Source organism: Bos mutus, chromosome 16, assembly GCF_027580195.1.
Source record: "Bos mutus isolate GX-2022 chromosome 16, NWIPB_WYAK_1.1, whole genome shotgun sequence".
NCBI lineage: Eukaryota > Metazoa > Chordata > Mammalia > Artiodactyla > Bovidae > Bos > Bos mutus.
The window spans coordinates 33,799,045-33,819,994 of record NC_091632.1 but is presented as its reverse complement, the minus strand read 5'-3'; the positions used below and the strand labels follow the sequence as shown (position 1 = coordinate 33,819,994).

General features: G+C 47.2%; 1 protein-coding gene across 1 annotated transcript in view; it reads right to left on the bottom strand.

Moving 5' to 3' along the window:
* Positions 1-382: 382 nt before the first annotated feature.
* Positions 383-20,950, bottom strand: part of TMEM51 (transmembrane protein 51) — a 59,256-nt gene continuing 38,688 nt past the window's right edge. Inside the window, exons 2-4 of the mRNA XM_070384948.1 lie at positions 10,064-10,127; positions 4,577-5,099; positions 383-1,459 (exon numbers count right to left, since the gene is read on the bottom strand). Of these exons, the coding sequence (XP_070241049.1) occupies positions 1,051-1,459; positions 4,577-4,914 (747 nt within the window). The 5' untranslated portion in view covers positions 4,915-5,099; positions 10,064-10,127 and the 3' untranslated portion in view covers positions 383-1,050. The remainder of the gene's footprint in view (positions 1,460-4,576; positions 5,100-10,063; positions 10,128-20,950) is intronic.

The window sequence follows — 20,950 nt, the reverse complement described above, 5'->3', positions numbered from 1 at the left end:
TCCATGAAAGTTTCCAGTCAAGAATATTGGAGCAGGTTGCCATTTCCTACTCCAGGGGATCTTCTCGACCCAGAGACTGAAGAATCTCTTGCGTCTCCTGCAGTGGCAGGCAGATTCTTTACCACTAGCACCACCTGGGAAGCCCAATACCTGGCCTGGGCACAGCTGAACAGGGATAAATATGTGAAGTGCTTAGCATAGCACCTGGCGGATACTAAGTGTTCAGGATATATTAGCTAGCATTGTTCTCATTGGTGAGATTTCTCCCTAAGCAAGTCAGTGTTGGAAGAGCTGTTAAGGTAATCTAGCACCAAATGTACGACATATAAAATATTTTATTACAAAAAGCTCATTTTAGAAGGAACAGAACATCTCAGATGGCTTTCTTTTTTTTTTTTTTTTGCCAATACATAGGAGAGACTAGGAAAAGTCTACCAATGAGACTAGGATCTTATGCATCCTCAGGTCTTGAGGCCTCAAAACAACCGATGGCATCAGGGTTCTGAGAACCCCACCTGGGTCTCACCCCCATGTAATCATCCAGCCTCTTGTTCAGCTTAATTCATGATATGGGTGTGTCCTTTCTGTAGAGCCGGTCATCTTTCCTACCCACAGTGCAGGACTCCAGGGAGAAAGTGAAGACATAACTTATTTTCTTTGGGAAACAAAACAGTCCTAGTGGAAGCAAAACAAAGCCATGATCTAAGCCAGTTGCTACGTATCCTTTCCTAATCAGAAGGAGGAGTATTGTCCCCAGCAATTCAATGTCAAGGAAGGACAAAGGGGAAGATGCCGGCACTGCTTCCCTGGATGGGGTCACAGCTTCTCAAGATCCGGGGCAGCAGCTCTTTCCAATGTACCTGCGACCGGAGGTCCTGGGGACCCCAGAGTCACTCCCCAGTCCTAGAACGCCCTCAGCTCCTGGCCCCATCCAAATAGCTAAGTACACACCTGGCCCCTCCGCTTCTCAACTGTGGCTGAAGTGGCTTCATTCGGGGTCTGTTGGTGCAGAGGACGAGAAACAGGAGGGAATCCGCCCAGAAGGGGCCATCAGTCGGGGGGCCGGGCATCAGGGGCCTTCTCCTGGACCTCATCGTACTGTGGGGGGGGTGTCAAAGGCTCGATGGAGGGAGGAGGCACGTTTTTGTCTGGCAGGTTGATCCTAAAGTCTTTGAGGTGAAGCTTTTCGGATTTTATCCTTCTCACTTTCAGCGGCTTCAGGCGTTTGGACAACTTGGAGTTCTGCCTGTCGGGGGGGTTCCCTGGGCTGGTCTCCACGTCGGCCCTGGTTGTGGTGGGGCTTGTCTCATCCAGCCCCGTCAAGGACTCGTAGGAGGGGAGAGAGATGCTCATCCGGGGGTTCTGGTCCGCGTCCCTCCCTTCCGCGTAGTTTGTGTTCATCACTTCCTCGTAGCTGGGGACGTAGTACCGTGAGGAGGCCTCCTCCTCCTCCTCCTGGCTGCAAGATAGCAACACAGACATGGGATGGTTAGCATGTGCTCGAGTCACTTACGATCACAAAGAGACGGATCCCGGACCACATGTTGCCACTGGGACCCCGGATACCAGCCTTGTTAATAACAGGTGTATCCAAGGAGGAATAAGAGCTATCACTTCACCTATTGGCTACAAGCCAGACACTGTTCTAAGTACATATAAACTAATGTCATCTTCCTAAAGACACTATGAGTTAGGTTCTATTGGGTTGGCCAGAAAGTTTGTTTGGGCTTTTCCACTGGATAATATGGAAAACCCAAATGAACTTTTTGGCCAGCCCAATATTGGTATACCCATTTTATGGATGGGAAATTACAGAATAATTTGAGATACATGTAAATTTTATATTCCAGATATTCTTTCTCTACCCAGGAACAACCATTTTGCTTCAAATCGGCACCTGTTTCATGTATGTTTATGTTGTCTATGGTCAAAGGACGCCCATCTGGGCATCAGAATAGCCCACCTGGCATGCTGTTACATTTGGGCTAAAAAGCAGGGGAGGTTAACACTTTTCATTTTATGGATGGGAAAACAGATACATTGAGGTCAAGTGACTTGGTCATACCTTTAATGATGGGTGACTAGTTTTCCTTCTTTGCTCTTTTTTGTATTTCCCAAGTTTTCTAGAATATGCCTGATTATCTTTTACTTTCAGAAAATTTGTTTAATTTTTCCAAAATAAAAACATCTCCCATTCCACTAGAAAGATAAGACATTCTTACTGAAAATTCAAACACTACAGAAAAATTTAATAAAGAATATAAAAATACTTAGATTGCCAGGAGAAATATCAACAACCTCAGATATGCAGATGATACCTAAAGGCAGAAAGTGAAGAGGGACTAATGAGCCTCTTGATGAGAGTGAAAAAGGATAGTGAAAAAGCTGGCTTAAAACTCAACATTAAAAAAACTAAGATCATAGTATCTGGTCCTATCACTTCATGGCAAACAGATGGAGAAAAAGTGGAAACAGTGACAGGTTTTATTTTCTTGGACTCCAAAATCACTGTGGATGATGATTGCAGCCACAAAATTAAGATACTTGCTCCTTGAAAGAAAAGCTATGACAAACCTAGACAGCATATTAAGAAGCAGAGACATCACTTTGCCAACAAAGGTCCATATAGTCAAAGCTATGATCTTTCCATTAGTCATGTATGGATGTGAGAGTTGGACCATAAAGAAGGCTGAGCACTGAAGAATTGATGCTTCTGAGTTGTGGTATTGAAGAAGACTCTTGAGAATCCCTTGGACTGCAAAGAAATCAAACCAGTCAATCCTATAGGAAATCAGTCCTGAATATTCATTGGAAGGACTGATGTTGAAGCTGAAGCTTCAATACTTTGGCCACCTGATGGGAAGAGCCGACTCATTGGAAAAGACCCTGATGCTGGGAAAGAATGAAGGCAGGAGAAGGGGGTAACAGAAGACGAGATGGTTGGTGGCATCACTGACTCAATGGACTTGAGTTTAAGCAAGTTCTGGGAGATAGTGAAGGACAGGGAAGCCTGGTGTGCTTCAGTTCACGGGATCGCAAAGAGTTGGATACGATTTAGCGGCTGAACAATAACAACATTTTGCTATACACCTTTCCAGATCCTTCTCTAGTCCCATAGCCACAATGTCTGATGTGATGAAGACCTTAACAAGCTGTGTTATAAACCTCCTTTTCTCAGAGATACAGATTCACATTAACAAATATAGTTTGGCAGTGGCTGCAGAGAATTCTAGTGAATGGGCATGTTATAATTTAGCTCGACTGATGGATATTTAGTAGTCACATCTGTCTATGCTATTTTCAGCAATGCTCTGATAAATCTATGAGTACAGACCCCTTTGCACTTGTGTGACTGTGTCCCAAAGATAAGCTCTTAGGAAGGTAACTGATAGGCGCACACATCTTTAAAACGCCGGTTACAGTGAATTCCCCTTCAGTAAGGCTATGTCAACCAGCCCCTCATTAGCAACCCACTTCCTGACAAATCTTTAACCCGGAGTACAGTCTATGTTGGCCAGCAGATAGGCAAAGAATTACAATGCCTTTTGTTGGTTGTTTGTATTTCCTGACAAATGAGACTGAACAACTATCATTTGAATGTCTGTGAAATGCTTGTTCGTGTTCTTGGTCCATTTTCCAACCGTGTGTTCTTTAACATTCATTTGTAAGGCATCTTAAAAAAAAATTTTTTTATTGTGATAAAAGTCACATAATATAAAGCATACTATTTTAACCGTATTTTAACTGTGTATTTCAGTGGCACTAGTCCATTCACAGTGTTGTGCATGTCTCACCATCATCCATTTCCCAAATTTTTCACCTCTCTAAACTGAAACTCTCCCCATTAAACACTAAGTCTCCATTCCCCATCCCTACCCCTACCCGCTACCTCCCCAACCTCTGGGCCCTGGCATCTATCAATGTACTTTCTAACTCTATGAATGTGAGGTACTACTCTAGGTGCCTTGTATAAGTAGAATCAAACAGTATTTGCATCTGTTGTATATTGGAATGCATTTTTAAGGTTAACTTAATATCTGTCCTACAAACAGACTGTGCCTTCTTCCCCCCACCCCACCCCATGCTATACAGTAGGTTCTCATCAGTTATCTATTTTATACAAGTAGTGCTCTTTTTACACTTGGGGTATCAAATTTTATCTTATGCCCCCAATTTAGCACTTGCTTTTTAAATGTGTCTGTAGCATTTTTTTTTGTCAAATAGAACCTTGCTTCCCAACCTTTCAACTCAAAGCATAAACATCCAGGACACTGGGGGTAAATGGACTAGCTTCCAGGGGACAGGCTCTGGCCACCCCAGGTGCCATGCAGATCCCCTGGAGGGTGTGTCAGAATCTTGACACAACTGTAATCATTCATTCAAACCATATTATTTGGGAAACTCTGGGATCAAAAGATAAAGTCATTTGTAAAACGATAAACTATTTCACAGAAGCGGTCATGGGAGACAGCCCCTTAGATTAAAATGTTCTCACCATTGTTGAGTCCTGAGCCTGTGGGTATGCATGTGGGTGTGCGTGTCCATCCCCAGTCCGGGTCCGGTTGGCCATCCTCACCTGTCCTCCTCATGGGCGTGCGGTTCGACCCCTGGGTGCTGGATGTGTGCCAGCTCCTCGCCCTGCCGCTGCTTCCTCTTGTCCCGGATGCTCAGGCAGATTGAGAGCAGGAGCAGCATCACGCCGGCCCCAACCAGCACGTAGGCCACAGAGAAGGTCTTGCTCTTAAGGATGCCACTTCCTACCTCCGTCTTGTTCCCCTGAGCAGCCGGCTTTTCTGCGTTGCTGAACCCAGGGACCAGGTTCCACATGGCCATGATGATCCCAAGGACCAGCATCCCCAGGCCGATGGCAGTCAGTGCATAGTGCGAGCCGTTGGCTTTGGACTGGGCCATCATGCCAGCAGGAGCGGGGCAAGGTCCAGGTTCAAAGAGAGAAAATAAATAAATAAAAAGCAGCAGCTGCAACAAAACGTCCTGAACGAAAGCCCTAGGGCCACACTAAAAAAACGGCGGCTGGACTCTCGAGGGATGGTTGCAAGCCAACACAAGACATCCTGTGTAGACGGCTGCGTCCGGGAGGTCTGCGAGGAAAGCAGAGAGGAGAGAGCAAAGTCATTTCTGATTCAAGGCGCTCTGCTGAATGCGGTGGCTGTGCTCCTGACTAGGGACGGGGTCGGGGCGGGGTTGAGGGGTAGGGGGAGGCAGGACTGAGTCATGGCCAGGGCTGGGCTTGCCTCTGATGCATTCCAGACGTCTTACGTGCCCTGCTCCTTCTGTGATCTGCCTCCCCAACCTGAAAAGGAGAAGCCAGACCTTTCCCTGCGGGAAGCCAGAAAGGTCAGAGCTGCTGGTCATCCAGATATTTTGTGGGATTTAGTGAAGTGCAGTACAATCTCAGCCTCTCACCAGCTACGGCGAGAGTGAACCATGGCTTCCTGAGCCATGTCAATATTGCCTGGCTGACCGGCATCAGTCATGATGTGACCCAGTGGAAGTAGCTTCCCATTGTCTGCAGCACAAAATCCAGGCTCCTTGGAATCCTGCTCATGGCGGGCTCAACCTGACCCTGCCTCTCCCACTCATCTTGCACTTCACTCCCCCTCGCAAACTCCCTCCAGGGTTTCTGCCCTTCTTTGATCAGCCCTGCTCAGCTGCCCTTCTGTGTCTCCCACAAGCCCCCAGGATCTTCTGTGGCAAATCTCTTTCTGTGACCACTTCTTTTCCACTTTGCTCCTGGAACATAGCAGCACCCTCCCTCCCCCAATGCCTGCTGAATCAAATGAATGAAATAGCCAGATGAAGCTGTCCTGCAAGGCATGCTTCTTTTCAGCCACATGGAGTTTTACCTTTTTTTTTTCCTTCTCTCTTAAAGGGTGCTTTTCCGTTTATTTTTGGCTGGCACGGCATGTGTGGCATGCGGGATCTTAGTTCCCCAACCAAGGAATGGAATCTGTGCCCCCTGTATGCGGAGCAGGGAGTCTTAACCACTGCACTGCCAGGGAAGTTCTGAGTTTTGCTTTTCTTAAAGGGGCAGAAACCTGCACATCCATCATCTTAGCTGTTGTGCCCAGCTGGATGAAAAACCCTATCTTGTGAAGCAGCTCCGAGACCTTGTGCTCATGGGATCAATCAGCTGGGAGTCTGTAACAATTTGCTGGCAGGGAGAGGGAGCCTGATAAGCCAGTGACTTGAAGGTTTGAGATTGGAACACTTTCAGGGGGCTGGAGGACCAGCGAGTAAGGCTCCTGGCTAATTACTCCTCAATACATTATCCCTGCCACAGCAATCTTTGCAGAACAGTAAAACTTTACAGCTGTTTAGATGGGCAAGGCCCTATTTGCCATTCCACATTCTTTCCGCTCCTTGCAAAAAGATGGCTAACCAGGCCATGTGAAATCTGATGCTGCCGAGATATTTTCTCATCAAGCACTGGGCTCCGTCTGAAACTGGCCACTTTGTTCAAAAATACTCTAAAAATAATTGGGATAACATCTTCTACTGGCTTGAAGTCCATTCCTTCTTTTTTTTTCTCCCACTCAACAAATATTTCACATGTACCTGCTAAGCAGTGTTCAGTACTAGAGAAATACTGATGAACAAATTAAGGATTAGCGGGGAGGTTTCAGGCCAGCAGGAGAACAGTCCACAGGGAATAACAATAAAGCAGGGAGAGAGAGAGAGAAAAAATAAGGCATAATCTGTTTTTAGGACATATATTAAGTTAAATATAACTTAATGCCTTCTTAAGAAGGCATTCCAATTACATTGGGTGCTAAGTTGTTTCAGTCATGTCCGAGTCTTTGGGACCCCATGGACTATAGCCCACCAAGCTCCTCTGTCCATGGGATTCTCCAGGCAAGAATACTAGAGTGCGTTGCCATGCCCTCCTCCAGGGGATCAAACCCACATCTCTTACATCTCTGCATTGGCAGGCAGATTCTTTACCACTAGCGCCACCTGACTCCACTTATATAAGGTACCTACAATAGTCAAATTTATAGAGTCAGAAAGTACATTGGTAGATGCCAGGGGCCAAGGGGTGGAGGTGGAGAGGGGGAATGGGGACTTAAGTGTTTAATGGGGACAGGGTTTCAGTTTTGGAAGATGAAAAATTCGGGAGATGGATGATGGTGCTGATGGTGAGAGTTGCACAACAATGTGAATGTACTTAGTGCCACTGAACTGCATAGTTAAATATGGTTACAATAGTATGCGTTATGTGATTTTTATCACAATAAAAATATTAAAAAGGGCTTCCCTGGTGGCTCAGTGGTCAAGAATCCGCCTGCCAATGCCAGAGACCTTGGTTCAAGCCCTGATCCAGGAAGATCCCACATGTCATGGGGCAACTAAACCCGTGGGCCACAAGTCCTGAGCCTGTGCTCTAGAGCCCAGGAGCCACAACTACTGAGCCCATGTGCCCTACAGCCTGGCTCTGCAACAAGAGAAGCTACTGCAGTGAGAAGCCTGCCACATTAACTAGAGTAGCCCCCTCTCACTGCAACTGAAGTCCCCGCGGCAACGAAGACCCACAAAATAAAACCAATGAAGACCCACAGCCAAAAATAAAGTAATAAAATTTTTAAAAATTAAAAAAATAATGAGAAGAAAGTACAGGAACTGTGGCACTAGGCAGCCGGGGGTCCTAACTCAGGCTGGAGGGCATATGGAGAATCTTGTGAGAGAGAAGCCCCACTTCACATATGAGGGTCTGCCTCCTGAATGTGCTATACTATATGGGTGGGTACAAGTGTGTACATACATGCACACACATGCCCGTGTGCTGGTGTATGACCATGCTCGTGTGTGCATGCAGAACACTGAACAAGAATCCTGTCGGAGACACTTGCAGTGAGGCCAGCTGCTAATCGCCTACTGTATACACAAGGCGGTGTGCTTCTCACATCACTCATGGCCAGCGAAGGGAAGGATGAGGGGTTTCGCAGCCCTAGCAACGCCTCGGTTCTGCCAAATGGATTGGAGACAAAGGTCAGAACTAGGGGGCTCAGTGGTAGAGAGATGCAGCCTGAGCCTTGTGCTGGAAGCAGGAGAGAAGAAGAAACTATTCACTGAGCACCTGCTCAGGGCTGGACAGCCAGGCCTCTTACCGGGGAGGCTGACAACCTGTTTATTAACTCAGTGATGTGGCCACATTACCCTAACTGGCTCCTCGCTCTCATACATTCTCAATTCAAGTTTTGCTTTGTGCTGTCACATGAGTAAAACAGGCCCCTGATGAGGGACATGGGCAGAGATGAAAACATCAGAACGAACACATTCTTGGCCTGTTGTCAATGACTGAAAACCGGCAGTAATACTCAGTGTGGGTGAGGGTGTTGGGATGGGCGATTTCATACAGTTTTTCTGGGTGGCAAGTTTTGGCATTTAGGGATCAAAAGTTTCAAAAATGTTTATACCCTCAAGCTCTGTCATTCCAACTTCTAAGAATTATGTACAGGGCAAGGATATTCATCCTAACTTAGCAGTGGGAAACTAGAAACTACTTCAACAGCCACTAGTCTGGATCTGGTTAAATAAAATACGCACTTACTGAATTATGGTCTCAAAGCAGCTGATGATAGATTTTAAAATCAAATAAGAGTATGTTCAGTGTGATCCTAATTTTTATAAAGCTCTGTACATGGGCATGTATTATTCATATGAATATATAGGGGAAAAGGCTGAATGATTTTACTTATGTTAAAATAAAGAGGCAATATATTTCATATATGTAAACATATATGTAAAATCCCAGATGAGAGACACATTCCAAACTTGTGCCAAAGATTGTTTCTGGGAATGAAGGGGGCTTAGGAAGTGTAACTTTTACTCTATTTCTGTATTTTTTAGAGACAAAAGACCTACATACTCTATTTCTGTAGTCTGAATTTTTTACAGTTAGAATGTATTGTCTTAAGGCAACACAGCTTGGTGGTTAAGTGTGAGCTGTGGAACCAGGCTGCCTGGGCTGTCTGCACCTTCCCAGCTGAGTGACCTTGGACAAATGACTTAACCTCCCTGTGCCTCAGTTTCTACAACTGTTAAGATGCAGATAAAAGCTCTCTAGGACTCAACCTCATAGGAAAGTTATGATAAGTCAACAAGTAAATGTACATAAAGTACCCAGAACAGTATGTGACCAGCACACAGTGAGTTCCTACAGGAAGGTTTGTTATTTAATATTATTTAAAGACTGCATTCTCCATGGGGTGAGCTCACCCACAAGGGGGGAAACTTGGCTCTTGGGGATGGTGTAAAATAATCTTAATTGTTACAGAGTTTGTGGTCCTCCATGGTACATAGATACTCAGCCTATCTGGTATTAAAGTTTTATGGAGTGGCGGGGTGGGGGAGCACTACAAAAAGAACATCTAAAAAGAAAGAATGATAGTGGGGAATAAAAGCTTGGGAGAGACTCCACTGAATGTGTTACATTAAGTTTCAAAACACTCAAATGATACAAGCCACAATGTTTATAGTTATTTTCTCTGGGTGTTGGGATCAGAATGGTTTTTATTTTCGTTTTCTCCTTGGGAGGGTAATAACTAGAAAACACAGAAATGTGTTGTTTTTCAAATAAGAAAACAAAATGAAGGCATTTGTTTTTTGGGTTTGCGGCAGGGTTTTGTGTCCAACGGTAGCTTCAGATCCTTTGCTGGTTCCTCCCACCCTCTGGAAACCAAGACCTCGAAGGTTCACTGTGGGGCGTGGAGACCCAGCTCCCCAACGTGCAGCTGGTGGCTATTTATCTTGTTTCTGGCTTGTTGACCCACGTTATATTTAGCATGGTGTTCTTTCCCTTTCAAAAATAATGGAAAGAAGCTAATTTTGTGCTTAGAGGATTTGGGTCACATAGTTTCCAAGATGTCCTTAAAACAGAGCAGCCTTGGTGAGCAGCCTGAGGTCCCAGCTGGCCCAGACTCACCTTGGGACCCAGGAATTGGGTCCATCACAACTCAGGTTCGAGGCAGCCCTAAGAGATGAACGAATGATCCTGTATTTAGGTTTTCAAGAAAGCTGTGAACCAGTTAAGAGAGGCACCTACCTGTGGTTAGCTGGGGAGGCAGTTGACAACTCTTCATGCTAAAAATCTTGTGTTAAGGACCCACCTGTAAAAAACCAGAAAAGCAGCTTTCTAAGTATGCTGTGACCATGTCAAGTTGAGGTACTCATGCGGGAGGCATGTGTTTTCTTTGCTTTTGGGGGAGAAGGCACATGCAAGAAAAGTTATATCAAAAGAAGCCAAGACTCTAACAAGAGCAGGGCTGCAAAAGGATGATGACATGGCAGTCACACTGATGAAATCTTTCCATGGGTTTCTCCAACCTATACAAGTGCTCTGGAGAGTACAAGGAGAAACACTCCCCAGGTCACTTTATAGGGAATGTGCAATCTTGACCCCAAAAGCAACAAGGCAGGAAAGGAAAATGACAGGTGAAGCTGATCTGCCAGTGCAGAAACAAAAATCCTAAACAAAATATCAGCAAATGGAATCCAACCACATTTTCCAAAAAGGTTTATCCCAATAATGCATAGTTGATTCAACATTAGAAAATCGAATAATGTCATGTCCCAGGAGAAAAGATAAACCCTGACAGTAGCTGACTATGCAGTTATGGTCCACTGGAGTACGATGCAGCAGAGAAAAGGAATAAACCGCAGCTCCATGCACCAGCACGGACCATTCTGACAACATGTGAGGCTGAACAGGAAAGCATATTGCAGAAGAACACAGGTAGCATGATTCTATTTATATGCAGTTCAAAACCAGGCAATGTATTGCTTTATCTCTGTAATTATTAGGAAGAAAGGCAAAATTATGAATTAAAATTGAGGACAACAGGTATCTCCCTGGAGGAGTGAGAAATGGTGTCGAGGAGGAATAGTGAAGGGTACCTGGGTGTTCATTAAATTATTCATTAAACATATATATATACACCTATATATACTCTTTTGATTGGCTGGAATATTTTACAGTAGGAGATTCTGAGAGTTGATACCTTTCCATTGTTCTTAGCATAAAATTCGAACTCCTTTGCTGTGGCCTTCAAATCCCACCAGATTGGACTGGGCTCTTGCCTCTTATCTCTCGACTCACCAACCCTCAGGGGGCTTCCTGTCTGTTTCTAGTCTCATTAAGCACATCCTGCTGCAGGGCCTTTGCACTTACTGTTCCCAATGCCTGAAACTCTTCTGTCTTTTTTTTTTCTGGATTTGAGCATGATGTATTTATTTTTCTAGTCTTCCTTTTATAAACTTCCTCCCCCACCCTTTTTTAAAATCTCTTAAAAAATTTTTTTTATTGCAAGATATTTGTTTTATAATATTGTGCTGCTTTCTGCCATACATCAACATGAATCAGCCACAGGTATACATATGTCTCCTCCCTCTTGAACCTCCCTCCCATCTACCTGTCTTTTTTGTTTATCCATTTCCTTACCGCTTCTGTCTTTTAGCTCAAATGCCACCTCCTCAGCGAGGATTTCTTTGATCACACTACACTATCCTCTCCCTTACCCAGCTACTCTCAAGCCCCATGCTTTGGTACTTATGACATTCCTTCCTATGGATGGATGATGTTACCTCAGTCTACAACAGCCTTGCTTTGCTTTCCTATTGTCTCCCCACTGGAGTGTAAACGCCTTGACAGAAAAGTCCCATTCGCCTTGTTCATTTCTGTATACCCAGCACTCAGCACCTTGTGTCAAGACTGTAGCACAGTCTTGTTATTAACAGACTTAGTTATTAACTCTTAGTTAACAGGTGCTTAATAACTATTGTAGAATGAATGAATGACTATCTAGCAAGTTAAAAAGTTTAACTGATATCCTGTATCCATTAGGGAAAATGCCTAGTCCAAGATTGGCATCGAGAGGGACAGGATTAGATAGAGCTAATTTTCAGGATATCCAAGTCTTATGTCCTTATGCAAATGATTTCCCAACAACATGGGAAAGTCACCCAGGCTAACTGCGACTTCCATTCTGACCCAAGACATTGACTCTGTCAGTATTTCCTGGTGGGGTTTGAGGTTTCACCTGGCCCCTGGTCTTCCTAGCAGGTAGGTGAGCACCCTGAGCTTTGCTCCTCCAACCTGGGCATCTGCTGTCTTTATTCCCACACACATCCTTGGCTAACCAGCTACAGCCAGGTCAAGGGATTTCCCTGGAGAGTTGAGGGGAAGAGAGGGCTGAGCCCCACCACGGCTCTAACATCTGAGTGCTCACCTGGCTGAGACCCAAGTTGTGGAGGGGGGTGGATACTTATCACCAGTCCACACTTAGGATCTCTTTCTATACAGACGCGGGCTTCCCTGGTGGCTCAGCTGGTAAAGAATCTGCCTGCAATGTGGGAGACCTGAGTTTGATCCCTGGTTTGGGAAGATCCCCTGGAGAAGGAAAATGCTACCCACTCCAGTATTCTGGCCTGGAGAATTCCATGGACTGTATAGTTCATGGGGTCGCAAAAAGCCGGACAGGACTGAGCGACTTTCACTTTCACTTTTCAGTATATAGACAGAGACTGTATGTGGTGGTGCTGTAGCTGCTAAGTCGTGTCTGACTCTTGTGAACCCGTGGACCTGCCAGACTCCTGCATCCATGGGATTTTCCCAGGCAAGAATACTGGAGTGGGTTGCCATTTTCCTTCTCCAGGGAATCTTCCTGACCTAGGGATTGAACCTGGGTCTCCTGATTGCAAGAGGTCTGCTGCATTCTTTACCAGCTGAGCCACCAGGGAAGCCCTAGAGACAGTATAGAGATAACAATTTAAATAAAATCGAACAACAGAGGACAGCACTGCTCTGGCTGAAACAGCACAGTGTCCCAAGTGTTGATGGGCAAGCCTTCCCTTGCCCCTCTCCCGCTGAATCCCAGCAATTCTCTGGAACACAGTTTAGAAACCTAGGCTGTGCTCTGGACCCTCATGTGGCCTCTGAGCTCTGTTCTCTGGCCCTGGAAGGCACAGTTCCAGAAGTGTCCAGCCCACCCGGGGGAGGAGATCTCAGCAGTCGGAGGTGTCTGGCAGCATAACCAGCCCCCATGACAAAGAGGCTCCTTGACCATTCTCCCTGCGCCCCAACCTCTCTCTGCCAAGCTGCATAATTGGGAAAGGGATCCCCGGCTCCATTCGCAGGGACCAGGCTGTGCTACATTTCCGTCACAAAGGAGGAATTCAGTGAGGCCCTTTCTGCCAAGTTTCAGCTCACAATCACTTTTGTCACCGAGCTCCAGTCCCCTGCCGTGGGGAGGGGGTGCGGGCTGGAAGAAAGGCTCTGAGCAACCTCTGCCGCAGCCCCGTCCCTCCTGGGAGTTTCAGGCCATCTCCCCTGAGGTCAGAGAGTGTCAGGTTCCTGTTCTTTTAGACTGTGCACTCGGGAAAAAATGAAGAGCACTGTGCAAATGAGTCATAAAGTCAGAGGAGCGGGGAGGGCTGCCTGAGCCAGAGAGCTGATAGGATAATGAAAAAGAAAGGGTACTGAGTGAATTGAGAGACAGAGTAAGGATAATAATAGGAACAGTTCAAGAAGGAGACAAGTACCCTTTCTAAAGGTATCCAAGCCTCAGAGGTGCCCTTCAAAGAGGATTAGCCCCAGGACCTCTGAGTCTCAGAGAGGTTAAGCATTTTGCCCTGAGCCACACAGCTGAAAGCTGCAGAGTCAAGATGCACAATCAAATCTGACTCTGAAGCCCACTTCTTTCCCCTTATATAACATCAGTTCCCACAAGGCCTAGTCCCTGTGGGCCACTCCCAGCGAGGGGGGAGGGGGCGCACATAGGCCGGAAATGGGCGATGTACGGATGACCGCTGGAGATGCTTCATCACCAAAGCATCAGGGGTAACAAGTGTGCATTTCTTTTAAACTGGCTTTTTAAAGAATCTAGCCCCAACAACTCATGGGTCCCTACTGTGCGCCTGGGGCTTTGGAGGATGCACAGATGGGTGAGACTACTTTCACAGTCCAGCAGAAAGACAGGTTACTCTTCTTCTTAGAAGGGAAGTCAGCACCAGGTGAGAGATGTTGAATGTCATGTGTTGAATGCCGACTCTGTGCTAGGCCCTCTGTTGAGATCTTTCCGTGCCCAATCATTTAATAGTTATTAGTTCCATTTACGGAGAAGGCAATGGCACCCCACTCCAGTACCCTTGCCTGGAAAATCCCATGGACGGAGGAGCCTGGAAGGCTGCAGTCCATGGGGTCGCTGAGGGTCAGACATGACTGAGCGACTTCACTTTCACTTTTCACTTTCATGCATTGGAGAAGGAAATGGCAACTCACTCCAGTGTTCTTGCCTGGAGAATCCCAGGGACGGGGCATCCTGGTGGGCTGCTATCTATGGGGTCGCACAGAGTCGGACACGACTGAAGTGACTCAGCAGCAGCAGCAGTTCCATTTAGGACAGTGAAGTTCAGAGAGGGAACATAACTGGTCAGACGCCACACAGCTAGTACAAGGCAGGAGTAGGTTATGTCTGATTCTAAAGCCCATGCTTTTCATCACTACCCAGCACTGCTAAAACAGGGCGTATCCAAAGAGCCTATAGAAAGAGCAACCAATTCACTTTGAAGGGGGCTGGAAGGAGGAGGATAAAGCAGCAGCTCTGCAGGGCCTGGAGGCATCTGTAAACTTCACTGGGGCAAAGTCTGGGGACAGGAGGAGATAAAGTGTCCTGTGGGAAGGGCTGAGTCTGGAAAACTGCACAGAGATGGGGGAGGAGATGGGCTTTCCTGGTGGCTCAGATGGTAAAGAATCCACCTGCAATGCAGGAGACCGGAGTTCAATCCCTGGGTCAGGAAGATCCCCTAGGGAAGAGAATGGCTACTCACTCCCATATTCTTGCCTGGAGAATCCCATGGAGGAGGAGCTTGGCAGGCTACAGTTCATGGGGTCACAAAGAGTTGGTCATGAATGAGCAACAAAGCATACATATATATGGGAGCAGATATATATAAAGGGGAGCAGACACCTCCCAGGATGCACCACTTCTTGAAGAGAAAAGAAGCAGCTTCCCGTCCCCCACATAAGACATCAGTAATTTTTATAAGGTCTGATGTCCTCAGTCTCGTTGCTAATCCACTAAGTGTTGCTGAAATTAAGGAAGGAAATTAAGGAAGACTAACTTACTCTGAAGACTCCGGGAGCCATAAACAGAAGGAGCAAGTTAACAAACCGGGTATCTTTTCTTCAGGACCTTGACTCAGTGTCAAGAAACTAAGTTTTTGTCTAAGTTTCTCAAGAAACTTAGAGAAACTAAGCAGGCAGCTGGAATGTGACCCTACTTACAGGGCTGGCACCAGGACCTGATATCCAGGGCTCCCGCCACACTCAATATTTCTCGGGAAATGTGACATCTCTGTGTGTTTCCCTGCCAGGATGGAGTCTGAGAGCTCGTCACCATCAAAGTGAGCCTGACTCTTTCTCCAGGCTCTGGGAATGCGCCAACAATGGCCTCCTGCTCTGGCAAGCAGGGCTGAACACAGGCACTGACCACCCTACCTGGCCTCCCCGACTTCAGCCCCAGCCCACCATCAGCAACTATGAAATATCTGCTGCTGCTTCCTGGACACTGACTGCATGCCAGGCTCACACTAAGCGTTCTGCACAAGTGAGCTCATTTATCCTGCCCCACGACTAGACAAGGTGGTCCCCACCTTTGTCCACATCATCACTGAATACACTGAGGCACAGAGAGGTTGAGGAACTTGTCCCAGGCCTCACAGCTTAGAGGTGGTGGCCCTGAGCCCAGCTGTTTGTTCAGGTCTTCCTCATCTGCGGGGTGAAGGAAAAGCAGCCTTTCAGCCAAGCCCGATGAGCTCCTCTCAAGGCAGGGCAGCAGCTATTATTAAGGGCTGGGTCTATGGTCCCACCACTGAGGCTATCCTCTGGGCACGAGGAGCAAGTGAAGTGAGACGTCACAGCCGACCTTCTGGGGACCAGAAGTGCAGGCATCCGACGTGCAGCTCTGAGTCTGGGAAGGCGGGAGGACTAGGGGGATAGACGAGAGCCTGGAGCACATCTCACCTCACTGCCCCCCACCCCCGGCTGCCAGACAGGCTCATGTGAACCTGGGCACAGTCTGGACACACTGTTTGTCCTTGAGTAGCAGGGTGTTTTGGACACCAGCTTGAATCCTTTGGTTCTTCCTTCTCAAGAGTCATTTTGCAGCACATAGTACAGGAGGGCAGAGGTGACGACTTCTAAAATCAGGGACTATGGACGGCGACTGCAAGGGTCAACTCCACCCTCCACATGGTGGGATTCCCAGAGTGGGCTCCGGGCCAAAGATGCATTTGCATCTCAGCTCTGCTACTGAATCATTACCTAGAAAGGTGAATTCTCACCCCTCTCCTCCTGTTGCCTCATCTGTAAGAGGGGACGGGTGGCTCAGAAGTAAGGAATCCCCTTGTAATGCAGGAACCTGCAATGCAGTATATGCAGTTTCGATCCCTGGGTCAGGAAGATCCCCTGAAGAAGGAATGGCAGCCCACTGCAGTATTCTTGCCTGGAAAATCCTATGGACAGAGGAGCCTGACGGGCCACAGTCCATGGAGTTGCAAGAGTCGGACACGACTTAGCGACCGAACTACCAACACCACCACCCCGCTGGGATCTACCTCCCTGGGCTGTTACAGTGGGAAAGACAAGGACTGGGATTCTCCCCCGAGCCTCCAGAAGCAACTAGCCCCTCTGACTTTAGCCCATGAACCTGACTGCAAGAGAATAAATCTGCGTTGTTTTCCATCCCCAAGTTTGGGGTGGTAGTTCCTTATAGCAGCCACAGGAAATGAATACAAGTAGCATTCGTGTTCTGTGGCACCTGCCAACACTCAGGCTGTTTACTTACCTAACAGTTGGTTTAATCAGGCACAGTTCCTTACTCTTGACCAAACCAATCACTTGGTGAATTTTGCACCCAGTCCTTGTGGGACTGGGCTGGAGGGAGGCTGGGCATCCTGGCACTCTTTGACCTGGTTTACAGGTTAACCCACGATTCTGCTCGTGAGCCAAGTCAGCACCTGTTCTAACTTTGCTTGGACAGAAAGTGTGATAAAAGGCAAACACTCTCAGGCTTGTATCAGCAGGCTCTCCTGGTGGCTCAAAGCTAAAGTTCCTAAACTGTGAGGCCAAAGCAAGGCAGATGTTTATTTTATGTAGTCTTTCTATGAGGGGGTTTTAATAACCAAACAGAGGTGTGTGGAGGAGACAGACCTCTGAGGGCCGATGAATCCTGTAGATCCAAACCCTCCCTGTTCCCAGGCCTTTATCAGACTGGCTCTGATTCTGGAGATTAGGACACAGTTTGAGAAAGTTTATCCTGCCCATATCTGGACATTTTCTTTTTTAGCTACAGCAATGTTGCCTCCATAGAAGTGGTTCCCAAACCTTCTGCCAAGAGCCCTTTGGGAACACAGTTGAGCCGCCCAACCCCCTCCCTACTCCCTCCTCTCCACTTTCCACCAGTGATTCCCACTGGAAGCATTTTAGCCAGAGCTGCCATCTCCAGCTCCCTGTCTCTACCTGCTTCTGATTTTTTAGGAAATCACCTGACATACTCAATTCTCTCTCCAGCAGTTACATTTTGGAATTGTAGCAACACCCTTAAATATTTCCTAAGCACTTACCAAGTGCCCGGTAGCTCAACTGGTAAGAATCTGCCTGCAATGAAGAAGACCCTGGTTTGATTCCTGGGTCGGGAAGATCCCCTGGAGAAGGGATAGGCTGCTGCTGCTGCTGCTAAGTCACTTCAGTCGTGTCCGACTCTGTGCGACCCCATAGACGGTAGCCCACCAGGCTCCCCCATCCCTGGGATTCTCCAGGCAAGAACACTGGAGTGGGTTGCCATTTCCTTCTCCAATGCATGAAAGTGAAAAGTGAAAGTGAAGTCGCTCAGTTGTGTCCGACTCTTTGCGACCCCACGGACTGCAGCCTATCAGGCTCCTCTGTCCATGGGATTTTCCAAGCAAGAGTACTGGAGTGGGCTACCACCCCACTATTCTTGGGCTTCCCTTGTGGCTCAGATAGTAAAGAATTCACTCGCAATGTGAGAGACCTGGGTTCAATCCCTGGGTTTGGAAGTTCCCCTGGAGGTGGGCATGGCAACCCAGTGCAGTACTGAAAGGTTGTTGCTGACCCAGGAAAAGATGCCGGGATTCTTGGCCTCCAGAAGAGAAGAATGTAATCCGGGGCCAGTGACGAGGCTTGATCGCTCAGAGGTTTTGTGCAATAAAGTTTTATTAAAATATAAAAGGGATAGAGAAAGCTTCTGACATAGACATCAGAAGGGGGCAGAAAGAGTACCCCCTTGCTAGTGTTAGCAATGGAGTTATATACCTTTTAATTAGTTATTACAATGAATCAAAAGAATGTCTCAAGTTTGTGAAAATTTTACCAGACCTACTCCAGCAATTTAAATTTTAGGATAACAAGATTAGAATTTAACAATAGAAAGATCCTCCAGACCCACTCCCGTAATATACATTCTAAGATATCAGAATTAGTCAGAAGGTTTTCAGGAAGGAGAAACTGTCCTCCAGCTAGATACATTGTTGTTGTATCATCCCTAGTACAGAGTTTAAACTGAGTTGTGTAATTGACTAAGACTAAGGAATGCAGCACTGACTCGATGGATGTGAGTCTCAGTGAACTCCGGGAGTTGGTAATGGACAGGGAGGCCTGGCATGCTTCGATTCATGGGGTCGCAAAGAGTCGGACACGACTGAGCGACTGATCTGATCTGAAGGAATGCAGAGGAAAAAAACGTTTGTCCTTTTCTCCTCCTTAAGAATTTCAGACCCCCAATCTCCATTTCGAGAGCCCCAGACCCCTTTCTCCTCCTTGGGGACCCTGAACTTCTTATCAATCTGCCTAGGAATCGACTCCTCAGTATTCTTGCCTGGAAAATCCCATGGACAGAGGAGCCTGGCAGGCTACAGTTCATGGGGTCGCAGAGTCAGATAGGACTGAGCGACCAGCATGCACACACACACCAAGTGCCAGGCACTGTGCCGGCTGCTCTCCGTGCATTTATTACTACTATGATTAATTCCATGTTGGGCTTCCCTGGTGGCTCAGTGGTAAAGAATCAACCTGCAATGCAGGAGACGCAGTTTCGATCCCTGGGTTGGGAAGATCCCCTGGAGAAGGAAGTGGCAACCCACTCCAGCCTTCTTGCCTGAGAAATCCCATGGACAGAGGAGCCTGGCAGGCTATAGTCCATGGAGTCGCAAAAGAGTCAGACATGTCTTAGTGACTCAACAGCAACAACAAATTAATTTCGTGTAATATTTTATTTATAAAATTTAGAATATTTTACATTAATATTGATAATTTATCATTGCTATTTAATATAACTACATTTTAATTTATTATTTACTATCTTGCTTTTTCCCCCCAAACTCTAATGAGAAAGTATCTAGAATAATCTCCATTTCACAGATGAAGAAACTGAAGTTCAGAGAAGTTAAGGTACCTACTCTAAGACACACAGTGAATGGCACAGTAATGATTCAGACTGGTTATGTCTGACTCCAGAGCTAGCATGCCCCACTACCCATCGTCTCTCAGTCCCCACACTCCAACAGAGAGCCCCGTCCCTATACCCCATCCACCGGAAGCCCTGCCTAGGCCGACCTCAGCCTCTGCGGTCAGGAAGTAGAATTTCTTGTTTTCCTTCCTCTCATTTCCCCTCCATAAGAACTAACTTCCCCCGTGTGAGTCACTCAGTCCCCTGGAACCCTGATACTCATCTGGACAGACTGTAAATAATTGACACCAATGTTTAATCATAAAACTGGAATAGAGGTTAAAGCAGGGCAGCCTGCAGGAGAGGGGAAGGACAAAAACAGCCTGGGGAAGGGGGCTTGCTTTGAGGGCCTTGACACCTCTTCCACGATGGGAGACAAAACAAGAACTACCCCTGGCCTAGAGCTTAGTACCTTCACGACATAGCTCATTCATGCTTTCCAATGTCTTCTCCCTGTGAGGGCTGGGCTGCTTCCCTGACTCTGCAGAGAGGTCAAGGCATAATCAGTGCAAGGGTCGGAGTGAGAGCCGTCTCTTTCTAGAGGTGATCAGAACAGACAGAATTAACCTCACGGGGTTGAGGAGTGACTGTCTCATTCATGTTAAGTGTACTATGCTGGGTACACAGTAAGTGTCAAGACATGGTGCAGAGAGGGAGGGATGACATTTGGATTTCCCCAGCCTGTTACTAGCCCACACTCACCGCCACCCACTCCCCCAGGCTTTTTATTTCTTTCTGGCTGTGCTGGGCCTTCATGGCTGAGCAGGCTTTCTCTAGTTGCTGTGAGCGGGGGCTACTCTTTGTTGCCGTGTGCAGGCTTCTCACTGGAGTGGCTTCTCTCATTGTGGAGCACGGGCTCTAGGGTACACGGGCTTCAGTAGGTGTGGCGCGTGCGCTCAGTAGTTGAGGCTTCAGGGCTCTAGAGCACAGGCTTCATAGTTGTGGCACACGGGCTTCGTTGCTTGGTGGCATGTGGGATCCTCCTGGATCAGGGATCGAACCTGTGTCTCCTGCATTTGGCAGGTGGATTCTTTACCACTGAGCCACCAGGAAACCCCTGCCCCGCCCCAGGTTTTAAAGTCTCCTAGGAACTGAAAAGATCATCCCAGGAACTGAAAAAGACTCATCTGCTTCTTCTGCAGTCAACAGGTGATCCTGCAGAGGCCCAGTCATCTACTGTAGAGGGTTCCTCATCTACAGGGAAGCCCCAGTGAAACTGCTGAGATGCAAAACGATTTCTTGGGGGCCTCAGAGTGTGCAGCTCAGCTGTCTTTCCTCTCTGCCCTCTGATCTGTAAGTGCCAATCAGGACCCAGCTCAGGGTGGGAAAAGGGGCCGGGCTTTTCAGGGATGCGCCAGACTCAGATGGCTGAGGTGAGATGTCACCCGTAGGGCATAGCTCACCTCTAA